Source organism: Carya illinoinensis, chromosome 15 (assembly GCF_018687715.1).
Source record: "Carya illinoinensis cultivar Pawnee chromosome 15, C.illinoinensisPawnee_v1, whole genome shotgun sequence".
Taxonomy (NCBI): Eukaryota; Viridiplantae; Streptophyta; class Magnoliopsida; order Fagales; family Juglandaceae; genus Carya; species Carya illinoinensis.
In genome coordinates this window covers 21,391,947-21,404,956 of record NC_056766.1, presented here as the reverse complement: position 1 = coordinate 21,404,956, position 13,010 = coordinate 21,391,947, and the positions used below count along the sequence as shown (strand labels likewise).

General features: G+C 42.0%; 1 protein-coding gene across 1 annotated transcript; it reads left to right on the top strand.

Moving 5' to 3' along the window:
• Positions 1–275: 275 nt before the first annotated feature.
• Positions 276–11,604, top strand: LOC122296749 (the record flags this gene model as incomplete). Its single annotated transcript, XM_043106545.1, has 6 exons — positions 276–1,490; positions 1,992–2,242; positions 2,672–3,323; positions 3,453–4,233; positions 4,372–4,706; positions 11,488–11,604. Coding segments are annotated over 6 exons (3,351 nt in total), but the record flags the coding sequence as incomplete, so codon positions are not given.
• Positions 11,605–13,010: the final 1,406 nt, after the last annotated feature.

The following is a 13,010-nucleotide window of genomic DNA, read 5'->3' as shown; positions in this document are numbered from 1 at the left end:
CCATGCAACAACAGTTTGAGCGGATGAACATGCTATTGGGACAAATGGAGGATAGGATGAATCAACAACAAGCAGAGATTAGAAATTTGCAAGGTGGGAGACATCGGAGGCGACGTGAGCCTAGGGTTGAAAATGCATATGAGAATGAAGGAGATGATGAGGATGAGGAAGACCTAACATCTGAAATTGGGTTGGGTAGACATAGAGGAGTTAGGCGTGAAAGAGGATTTGAGGGGAACCTAGGGGGTCGGGATGGTGTCGATAGAGACTTGGGGAGCATCAAAATGACAATACCATCTTTCCAAGGTAGAACTGACCCAGAGGTTTATCTAGAGTGGGAGAAAAAAATAGATTTGGTATTTGATTGTCATAATTACTCTGAGGAGAAGAAAGTAAAGTTGGCAGTAATTGAATTCACTGATTATGCTATTATTTGGTGGGATCAATTAGTGACCACTAGGAGAAGGAATCATGAGAGGCCTATAGAGACATGGGGAGAGTTGAAAGCTCTCATGAGGCGGAGATTTGTACCTAGTCACTACTATAGGGACCTTTATCAAAAGCTCCAAAATCTTACACAGGGGTCTAGGAGTGTGGAGGATTACCATAAGGAGATGGAGGTGGCTATGATTCGGGCTAATGTAGAGGAGGACCGGGAGGCCACCATGGCTAGATTTTTGAGTGGTTTGAATAGAGATATAGCCAATGTAGTTGAATTGCAACATTATGTGGAGATAGAGGACATGGTGCACATGGCTATGAAGGTGGAGAGGCAATTAAAGAGAAAAGGGACAGCAAGGTACACTTCGGTTCCTAGCACTACTTGGAAATCAAAGTGGGATAGGAATGATTCTACTGAAGCAAAGAGAAAGATCGAACCACCTAAGGGCAAAGTTGAGGGACCTAGCAGCAAAGCCAAGGTAGAATCTCAACCTTCAAGGAATAGAGATATTAAATGTTTTAAGTGTTTGGGTTCAGGGCACATTGCTTCTCAATGTCCAAATAGGCGAGTGATGATTATGCGTGACAATGGGGAGGTGATGACTGAGAGTGAGGATGATCGTGATGGAGTGCCCGAGTTAGTTGATGCTAGTGATGACGAAGGAGTGATATATGCTGTGAGTGAGTCTCTTGTTGCTAGGCGTGCTCTCAACACACACATAAAGGTGGATGATGCCGAGCAACAGAGAGAGAACATTTTCCATACTAGATGTCACGTCAACAGCAAAGTATGTAGTATGATTATTGATGGAGGGAGTTGTACTAATGTGGCTAGCACTACTTTGGTTGAGAAATTGAATTTACCAACCTTAAAACACTCTAGACCATACAAATTGCAGTGGTTGAATGATTGTGGGGAAGTTAGGGTGGATAGACAAGTGTTAGTTCCTTTTTCAATTGGAAGGTATCAGGATGAGGTGCTTTGTGATGTTGTGCCTATGCATGCTGGCCATATTTTGTTGGGGAGGCCGTGGCAATATGATAGGAGGGTGACACATGATGGGTTCAAAAACATGTACAGCTTTGTAAAGGAGGGTAAAACAATCAAGCTTGCTCCTTTAACTCCAAGCCAGGTCTATGAAGACCAATTGAAACTGAAAAGTGAGGTTGCTCAGAAAAGAAAGAGTGAAAATGCGAGTGATCAAAAAAGAAAGAGTGAAAATGAGAGTGATAAAAAAAGAATGAGTGAAAAAGAGATTGAGCAGAAAAGAAAGAGTGATAGTGAAAATGAGCACAACAAAAAGAGTGAAAAAGAAAGTAGAGATGTGGCTGAGAGTAGAGAAAAAAGAGTAGAGCCACGAGAGAAAAAAGAAAGAGAGTCTGCAGAGAGAAAAGGAAAGACAAAAGTGAGTTTCTATGCCAGAGAGAGTGAGGTTAAGAGGGCTTTCTTCGCAGATCGCCCTATGATTTTTCTTGTCTATAAAGAGTCTTATCTTACTCTTGATGACACTCACCAGTCTCTTCCTAGTTTGGCTATTTCCTTGTTGCAGGAGTTTGATGATGTATTCCCAGAGGAGATGCCTAATGAGTTGCCACCCATTAGAGGCATTGAGCATCAGATTGATTTTGTACCTGGAGCTGCTATTCCAAACCGACCAGCCTATAGGAGTAATCCAGAGGAGACAAAGGAACTTCAGAGGCAAGTTGAGGACTTGATGAGCAAGGGGTACGTGAGGGAGAGCATGAGCCCATGTGCAGTACCAGTGCTATTAGTGCCAAAGAAGGATGGGACGTGGAGAATGTGTGTTGATTGCAGGGCGGTCAACAATATTACGGTAAAGTATCGGCATCCCATTCCTAGATTAGATGATATGCTTGATGAATTGCATGGCTCTTGTATTTTTAGTAAAATTGATCTTAAAAGTGGGTACCATCAAATTAGAATGAAAGAGGGTGATGAATGGAAAACTGCTTTTAAGACAAAGTATGGCCTTTATGAATGGTTGGTTATGCCATTTGGACTTACAAATGCGCCCAGTACTTTCATGAGATTGATGAACCATGTCCTACGTGCATTCATTGGCAAGTTTGTGGTTGTGTATTTTGATGATATCCTAGTGTATAGCAAGGACTTAAATGAGCATATTGAGCATTTGAGATATGTGTTTGATGTGTTGAGATGTGAAAAGTTGTATGCTAATTTCAAGAAATGTACCTTTTGCATGGAAAGAGTTGTTTTTCTTGGATATGTTGTTAGTACAAAGGGTATTGAGGTGGATGAAGAGAAAGTCAAGGCCATCAAGGAGTGGCCAACGCCAAAGAGTATCACTGAGGTAAGAAGCTTTCATGGTTTAGCTAGCTTTTATCGGCGTTTTGTTAAAGATTTTAGCACCATTGCTGCACCACTCACTGAAGTCATTAAAAAGAATGTTGGGTTTCATTGGGGGGCTACTCAAGAGAATGCTTTTGCCACCATTAAAGAAAGGTTGTGCTCTGCACCTGTGCTAGCATTACCTGATTTTAACAAAGCTTTTGAGATTGAATGTGATGCCTCAGGTATAGGGATTGGAGCTGTTTTGATGCAGGATAGGCGGCCCATAGCTTTCTTCAGTGAAAAGTTAAGTGGGGCCTCACTCAAGTACCCTACTTATGACAAAGAGCTTTATGCTCTTATTCGTGCATTGGAGACTTGGCAGCACTACCTATGGCCTAGGGAATTTGTGATCCACACCGATCATGAATCATTAAAGCATCTCAAGGGTCAAGGTAAGTTGAATAAAAGGCATGCTCGTTGGATGGAATACATTGAGACATTTCCATATGTCATCTGTTACAAGCAAGGTAAGGAGAACATTGTTGCTGATGCTTTATCTCGAAGGTATGTACTTCTTACTTCTATGAGTGCTAAGATGCTTGGGTTTGAATACGTAAAAGACCTATATGCCGATGACGCTGACTTCTCTAATGTGTACGTGGCATGTGATAAGGTGGCATTTGGTAAGTTTTACAAGCATGAGGGTTACTTGTTTAAAGAAAACAAACTTTGTGTGCCAGGTTGTTCCATGCGTGAATTACTAGTGCGTGAGGCACATGGTGGTGGATTAATGGGACACTTTGGTGTCAAGAAGACTTTGGATATTTTGCATGAACATTTCTTTTGGCCTAAGATGAAGAGAGATGTCACTCGCATTTGTGGCAGGTGCATTACATGTAGGAAGGCCAAATCTAAAGTGTTGCCACATGGGTTGTATACACCCTTACCCGTTCCTAGTGAACCATGGGTCGACATATCTATGGACTTTGTTTTGGGGCTACCTAGGACCAAAAGGGGTAGAGATTCTATTTTTGTGGTTGTGGATAGATTTAGTAAAATGGCACATTTCATTCCATGCCATAAAACAGATGATGCCACAAACATAGCTGACTTGTTTTTCAGGGAGATAGTGCGACTCCATGGTGTTCCCAGGAGTATTGTTTCTGATAGGGATGTTAAATTCCTTAGCTACTTTTGGAAGGTGTTGTGGGGGAAATTGGGTACCAAGCTCTTATTTTCCACTACTTGTCATCCGCAGACTGATGGTCAAACTGAAGTAGTTAATAGGACCTTAACTCAGCTTTTACGCACTGTTGTTCATAAGAATTTAAAAACTTGGGAGGATTGTTTGCCATTCATAGAGTTTGCATATAATAGGACCATGCATACTACTACTTCATATTCTCCTTTTGCAATTGTTTATGGATTCAATCCGCTTACCCCTTTAGATTTGATGCCTTTACCGGTTGATGGCAGGAGTAGCTTGGATGGACAAAAGAAGGCGGAGTTGGTGAAGTCACTCCATGAGAGGGTGCGGCTTCAAATTGTGCAAAAGAATGAAAGAGTTGCTTCCCAAGCCAATAAAGGGCGAAGGCGTGTCATCTTTGAACCTGGAGATTGGGTTTGGGTTCACATGCGCAAAGAAAGATTCCCAGCTCATCGGAGGACTAAGTTGCATCCTCGAGGAGATGGACCTTTCCAAATCCTTGAGAAAATTAATGACAATGCCTATAAAGTGGATCTCCCAGGTGAGTATAATGTGTCTGCTACTTTCAATGTTTCTGATCTTTCTCCTTTTGACGTAGGTGAAGATTCGAGGTCGAATCCTTTTGAGGAGAGGGGGAATGATGGGAACCAAGGCAGGCCTACTCTTAAAGATCCTTTGCAAGTTCCAGATGGGCCAATTACAAGATCGAGAGCCAAGAAGATCAAGGAAGCAATGCAAGGATTAGTACAAACCACTTGGGAAGAAGCTAGCAAGAGCCCAACACTCAAGATGGGCTTGAAAGAAGAAAAACCAGCTTTGATCCACTTGATCCAAGCTGTGGAAGACTTGACTTAGAAATATGGCCTTTAGATATTAAGGCTTTCAATTTGTTTAAAGGATTTTTATTATTAGTTTTGAATAAGTGGGCTAGAGGATGCTTAACCCACATATGTCTTACTTATTTGAACTAGGGTTTAGAAGTACTGTAGCATGAAACTGTTCACGCTACAGTACACGCGGCTACTGTTCACCAAAGGGCATTTTTGAGAGAAAGGGTCTCAAATTTTAGTCTAGGGTTTTATCATGTTTTGGGGAGGGTATTTAAAGGATGTAATCAGCCATTTCAAGGCAGACATTATTTTATTTCGAATTTTAATTGTGAGTGAGTTTTCTCCTCTTGTTCTTAATTGAACTCTTGAACTTATCAAAGGTAAATCACAACCTTTGTGGCGTTCCTCCTCGTAATTTGGGTTCTTGAGACGGGATTTCAACGGGTCTAGATTTTGATATAATCTAGGTTCTTGAAACGAGTTCTCAACGGGTCTAAATTCTCCATCCATAGACTTGAGTTTGGCGTTCTTGGGTTTGTTTTTCCAATATTGTTGTTGGGTCTCAAAGCGAGTCGATTGGGGTTCACATCATTACCTTCTCACTGAAGAAGGCAATTGGCCGCCTATCCTGCATCAAAATGGCTCCAATCCCTATTCCTAAGGCATCACATTCAATCTCAAAAGCTTTGTTAAAATCTGGTAATGCTAACACGGGTGCATAGCACAACGTTTCCTTAATAGTGGCAAATGCATTCTCTTGATTAGCCCCCCAATGAAATCCAACATTCTTTTTAATGACTTCAGTGAGTGGTGCAGCAATGGTGCTAAAATCTTTAACAAAACGCCGATAAAAGCTAGCTAAACCATGAAAGCTTCTTACCTCAGTGACGCTCTTTGGTGTTGGCCACTCCTTAATGGCCTTGACTTTCTCTTCATCCACTTCAATACCCTTTGTACTAACAACATAACTAAGAAAAACAACTTCCTCCATACAAAAGGTACATTTCTTGAAGTTAGCATACAACTTTTCACATCTCAACACATTAAACACATATCTCAAATGCTCAATATGCTCATTTATGTCCTTGCTGTACACTAGGATATCATCAAAGTACACAACCACAAACTTGCCTATGAACGCACGTAGGACATGATTCATTAATCTCATGAAAGTACTGGGCGCATTTGTAAGTCCAAATGGCATAACCAACCATTCATAAAGCCCATACTTAGTCTTAAAAGCCGTTTTCCATTCATCACCCTCTTTCATTCTAATTTGATGGTACCCACTTTTAAGATCAATTTTACTAAAAATACATGAGCCATGCAATTCATCGAGCATATCATCTAATCTAGGAATGAGATGGCGATACTTTACCATGATATTATTAACCGCCCTGCAATCAATGCACATCCTCCATGTCCCATCCTTCTTAGGCACTAGAAGCACTGGTACTGCACATGGGCTCATGCTCTCCCTCACGTACCCCTTGCTCATCAAATCCTCAACTTGCCTCTGAAGCTCCTTTGTCTCATCTGGATTACTTCTATAAGCTGGTCGGTTTGGAATAGCAGCCCCGGGCGCGAAATCAATCTGGTGCTCAATGCCTCTAATGGGTGGCAACTCATTAGGCATTTCCTCTGGGAATACATCCTCAAACTCCTGCAACAAAGAAACAGCCAAACTAAGAAGAGGTTGGTTAGTTTCATCAAGATTAAGATAAGACTCTTTATAGACAAGAAAAATCATAGGGCGATCTGCTAAGAAAGCTCTCTTAACCTCACTCTCTCTTGCATAGAAACTCACTTTTGCCTTTCCTTTTCTCTCAGGAGACTCTTTTTCTTTTTCACTCTTTCTTTTTTGCTCAATCTCTTTTTCACTCTTTCTTTTTTTATCACTCTCATTTTCACTCTTTCTTTTTTGAGCAACCTCACTTTTCAGTTTCAGTTGGTCCTCATAGACCTGTCTTGGAGTTAAAGGAGCAAGCTTGGTTGTTTTGCCCTCCTTTACAAAGCTGTACATGTTTTTGAATCCATTATGTATCACTCTCCTATCATACTGCCATGGTCTCCCCAACAATATATGGCCAGCATGCATAGGCACAACATCACAAAGCACTTCATCTTGATACTTTTCCCAATGGAAAAAGTAACTAACACTTGTCTATCCACCCTAACATCCCCACAATCATTCAAAAACTGCAGCTTGTATCGTCGAGAGTGTTTCAACGTAGGTAAATTCAATTTTTCAACTAATGTAGTGCTAGCAACATTAGTACAACTCCCCCCATCGATTATCATACTACATACCTTGCCATTGATGTGGCATCTAGTATGGAAAATGTTCTCCCTTTGTTGCTCTGCTTCATCCATCTTAATTTGTGTGTTGAGAGCACACCTGGCAACAAGGGACTCAGGTATCTCATCACGATCATCCTCACTTGCAGTCATCACCTCCCCATTGTCACGCATAATCATCACACGTTTGTTTGGACATTAATAAGCGATGTGCCCTGAACCCAAACACTTAAAGCGTTTAATATCTCTATTTCTAGAAGGTTGGGATGCCAACTTGGGTTTGTTGCTAGCTCCTTCATTGTTTCCTTTAGGTGGTTCTGTCTTTGCCTTTGTTACAGCTCGATCATCTTTCTCCCACTTTGGTTTCCAAGGAGTGCTAGAAACTGAAGTGTACCTTGATGTCCCTTTCCTCTTTAATTGCCTCTCCACCTTCATAGCCATGTGCACCATGTCTTCTATTTCTACATAATGTTGTAACTCAACCACATTAGCTATCTCCCTATTCAAACCACACAAAAATCTAGCCATAGTGGCCTCCCTATCCACCTCTACATTCGCTCGTATCATAGCCACCTCCATCTTCTTATGGTAGTCCTCCACACTCCTAGACCCTTGTGTAAGATTTTGTAATTTCTGGTAGAGGTCCCTATAGTAGTGGCTAGGTACAAATCTCCGCCTCATGAGAGCTTTCAACTCTCCCCATGTCTCGACAGACCTCTCATAATTCCTCCTCCTATTGGTCACACCAAATAATAGCATAATCAGTGAACTCAATTACTGCCAACTTCACTTTCTTCTCCTCTGAATAGTTATGACACTCAAAGATCAACTCTATCTTTTTCTCCCACTCTAAATAAGCTTCAGGGTCAGTTCTACCTTGGAAAGATGGTATTTTCATTTTGATGCTCTCAAGGTCCCTATCTACTCCATCACGACCCCGTGGGTTTCCCCTAAATCCTCTTTCACGCCTGACTCCTCTATGCCTACCCATCCCAACTTCAGAAATTAGATCTTCCTCATCCTCACCATCTCCTTCATCTTCATACTCATGTTCTCTTCTAGGTTCACGTCTCCTCCTATCTCTCCCACCATGTAAATTTTTAATTACTTCATCTTGTTGATCCATCCTATCTCTCACTTCCCCTAACATCATGTTCAATCGTTCAAACTGTTGTTGCATAGCCTGCAACATAAAGGAGTTATCTGCCATCCCCTTTGGTGATGAGTCACTTTTATGAGACATTGTACGCGCTGCACACAAAAAAACTATTAGTGGAAAAGACCTCACACGCTCCCTTACGTGTTTATACTCGAATAATAAGCACTCCACTCGTGTTTCACTCTTAATTGGCTTTTTTTTCGATAATTATCTCACACTCTCTTGCCTTTTACCTCAAGAGTTTTCCCACTTAAGTTCTTTCAGAACTAATTGAACTAAATCAAGACAATACAACCTTGTCTTATTCCAACTAGTAATTAGGTCCAAGAAACAAGAACAAGAGAAAACACAGAAAGAATAAAATGACACAAGACTCAAGGAAATGATACAAGGGAAATAGTAATCACAAGACAATATATAACTATAATGATATATGCAGCCCCTTTGAAATAAAATAAAAATTCGGATTTTTTTTTTTCGATTTTTTTTTCTTTTTTTTTTTTTTCTTTCCTTTCTTTTCTTTTCTTTCCTTTTCCTTTCCTTTCTTTTCTTTTCTTTTCCTTTCTTTTCTCACTATTTCAGTCAAAAACAGCAATATTCAATTGCAACAATCAAACAACTGAATTCAAACACATAAAAATTGGCAAGGAAATAGAAGAGAATCAATGAAACGACATTCCAAGGAATTGACAAACTTAAAGATGCAAGAAACCCAGAACTTTCCAACCCTACAGATGCTGCAAATTTTGGCACGTAATTTAGCCACCTAATGTTGATAAACATGAAATCAAAATGATAGAGTAATCTGGCAGCCCTAGGAAAAACGAATTTCTGCACTTTTTTTTTTTTTTTTGCAACCCTAGAACAATGAAACCCTAAAATTAAAGATGCAATAGATAAAAGATAGAATTACACCTGATTGAAAACCTTGCTTTGATTACCAAATGATGTGAACCCCAATAGACATGCTTTGAGACCCAACAACAATACTGGAAAAATAACCCCAAGAAAGCCAAACTCAGGTATATGGATGGAGAATCTAGACCCGATGAGAACTCGTTCAAAGAACCTAGATTATATCAAAATCTAGACCCATTGAAGAACCCGTCTCAAGAACCTAGATTACAAAGGAAGAACGCCACAAAGTGTTTGATTTACCTTTGATAAGTTCAGAAGTTCAAGAAGAACAAGAGGAGATAACTCAACTCTCAATCACAATTCCATATAGTCTGCCTCTCAAATGAGGTTACAAGTGGTTTAAATAGACAATCCCCAAAATCCTAAGTAAACAATGCGTCGGGGTACTGTAGCGTGAACAGTGCCATACGCCGCGCTACAATTACTTCTGAAACCCTAGTAAGACATAAAATTATAACTTTCCAAATAAACCCTTGGCCAAAAATACAAAACCTTCCCAAAAATAACCCTAGTCCATTACAAATAAGATATACGTGGGCCAAGCATCCTCAAGCCCACTTCTTCTAAACTAATAATAAAATACCGTTAAACAAATTGAAAGCCTTAACAACAATAGGCCCAATCTTTAAGTCATGTCTTCCATAGCTTGTATCAAGTGGATCAAAACTGGTTCTTTTTCCTTTAAGCCCATCTTGAGTGTTGGGCTCTTCCTAGCTTCATCCCAAGTGGATTGCACCAATCCTTACATTGCTTCCTTGATCTTCTTGGCTCTTGATCTTGTAATTGGCCCATCTGGAATTTGCAAGGGATCTTTAAGGATAGCTCCACCTTGGCTCCCATCAACAACTTTCACAAGTGTCCCAATCCCCTTTCACCACCCAGCACAAGCGATGCTCTACTCTACGCTTGCGCTCAAAAACCCACGAAGTGCGGTCGATTTCAAATCCCACTTACTCACTCGGGTCGATGCTTTGTGCTTGAACCTTGACGGGTCATTGGAAGGAACACCTCTCGCAAGTGTTCGAATCCTGCCTCGTCACCAATGTGGTTGATTTTAGATCTCGCCTGACCACTTAAGCTGATGCTCCGCCCTCATGCCTTAATGTCCTAATGCCCCACAATGTGGTTAATTTTAGATCCCACTGTTTACTTTTAGGTTAGTGGTCTAACTCACGCCTCAGCATCCAAATGCAACCAAGTGTGATGGATTTCAAATCCCCGCTGGTTACTTAAGTCGAAGCTCTGTGCTAGGAACGTCAATGGCCATATAGGGGAACGCCTCTCCAAAGTGCCCCACTCCCCCTCACCATCTAGGGAGGTTGATTTCAGATCCCGCTTGGTCACTTAGGTCAATGCTCCACATTCGCACCTTTGCGTCTGACCGCCACCAAGTGCTATCAATTTTAGATCTTGCTTGGTTAGTCAGGCTGTTGCTCCACACTCAGTCGCAGCATCCAAATGCACCCTAATGCGGTAGATTTTAGATCCCCTGATTAGTCAAGTAGATGCTCTATGCTCGAACCTTGGTAGAAGCAAGGGGGAAACACCTGTCCAAATCATCCCAATCCCCCCACGTCACCTAGTGCAGTCAATTTCAAATCCTACTCACGAAAGCTGATGCTCCACCTTGGTCAGCTAGTTTGATGCTTCATGCTTAAAACTAGATCCCTCCTGGTTAGGTCCATGCTCCATTCTCGAATCTCAGATCCTGCCTGATCGCTTGGGTCAAATCACTCGCCAAACCTTGGCGGGTGCCAGGAGTTACACCTCTCCCAAGTGCAGTAGATTTCAAATTCTACGATCTGACTTAGGTCGATTCTCCATGCTTGCCTCGGCCTCCAAAAGCTACCCAATGTTGTGAATTTCATATTCGGCCTGGAAAATTAGGTCGATGCTCAACTCTCGAACCTCGATGGGCACAGGGGGACCACCTCTTCCAAGTGTGCCAATGGGGCCTCACCGACCAGCATTGTTGGTTCCATATCTTGATTCAGCTTGGGTGGCATCTGACTGCCCCTCCAAGCTCACCCTCCAACCACATCACCCTCTCCTCACGGTCGAGAGCATGTACTCATAGCTGTTGGTGTTGGTACCTATTGGGGCTGCTTGTGGCCCACTCCACACCATTGTACCTTGGATTGGTCAGAGCCTAGATGGTGTTATCGGCATTGATGAAGTCATTAGCCCGATCCATGAAGTCCCATACGGTCGCTTGAGAGAGCGTTGTGGCTAGCATACAAAAGGCTTGCTAACCTTAATAGGCCAAAATAATATAAGACCCAAAAGACAGTGCCAACGGTTGACGTGTGTTTTGTAACAGCTTTGCAGCAAGAACTCTCTTGTACCTGCGAGGGTGGAAGAAAGGGTGGCAAAGGGTGTTTTCTTCAAGGAACGGGAAAGCAGGAAGCTTTGGAAGTTAGAGAAAGCAGGAGCTTGAGGATGCATAACGTGAGGAAAAGAGATGCAAGCCCTCCAAGCAAAATCCACACCTTCGCCAAGGAATCTCCTATGGTGGCGCCCCCCGCATCGAGCGAAGGCCTATGCCCAAAGTGCGAGATAAGAAGAGGTTTTCAGTATTTGTAGACCGCCCAAATAGTCCCGAACTTAGAGGACACCCTGTCTCCTTTGACAACTTGGAATGTGAGGGACTCATCTATCTACTTGATGACGCCCTGGTGGTGATGATGTTGGTGGCCAACTACACAACCATAAGAATACTGGTAGACAACATCAGCTTAGTTGACAACATCAGCTTCGTTGACATCATCTTCTTGGAGGCATTCTCCAAAATGGGGAACATTCAAGATAGGTTGCGTCCATCCTGATGCCTCTGTCTCTGGCAATCTGGTACTGCGATTGGGGGCCATAACGCTCCCCATCACCATTGGGACAGAAAGTAGCACAATGACCCATATGCCAAATTTCCTTCTACTCAAGGCACACTCCTCATACAATGCCATCATCAGGCAGCTGACACTAAACTGCCTGAAGCTAGTTACCTTGACCTTCCACCTGAAGATTAAGTTCCCAAGAATGGTGTGAGAAGGTTACATGCAATAACTACAAGGAAAGGAACTGGGTGAGCTCAAGTCCGCATACCTGATATGGGAAATGGGCCTCTTGCTTCCTAACATTTCTAGGGGCTAACCAAGCTGTTGTCCTACCCACCAGCAGCACGAGGCATTCCGGTGCTGACGAAAGCCCACTTTTTTCTTCTTTTCTTTTGCTTTCGGTGTCTCCCAATTGTATAGAAAATATGATGAGAATAATAAAAAGTGACTAAGCAGGGATCTAAAATTGATTGCGCTAGCTGGCGTTTGCATGCCTTAGCGCAAGCGCATAGCATCAGATTGCATGACAAGTTGGGATTTAAAACTGCCACCAATTACGGTTGATTTTGGGTCTTACCTAGTCACTTGGGTCGATGCTCTACGCTCAAACCTCGACGGGCACAAGAAGGAACACTTGATGTGAACTCCAATAGACTTGCTTTGAGACCCAACAACAATACTGGAAAAACAACCCCAAGAAAGCCAAACTCAGGTATATGGATGGAGAATCTAGATCCGATGAGAACTCGTTCAAAGAACCTAAATTATATCAAAATCTAGACCCATTGAAAAACCCGTCTCAAGAACCTAGATTACAAAGGAAGAACGTCACAAATGTTTTGATTTACTCTTGATAAGTTCAGAAGTTCAAGAGGAGATAACTCAACTCTCAATGACAATTCCATATAGTCTGTCTCTCAAATGAGGTTACAAGTGGTTTAAATAGACAATCTCCAAAAATCCTAAGTAAACAATGCGTCGGGTACTGTAGCGTAAACAGTATCATACGCCG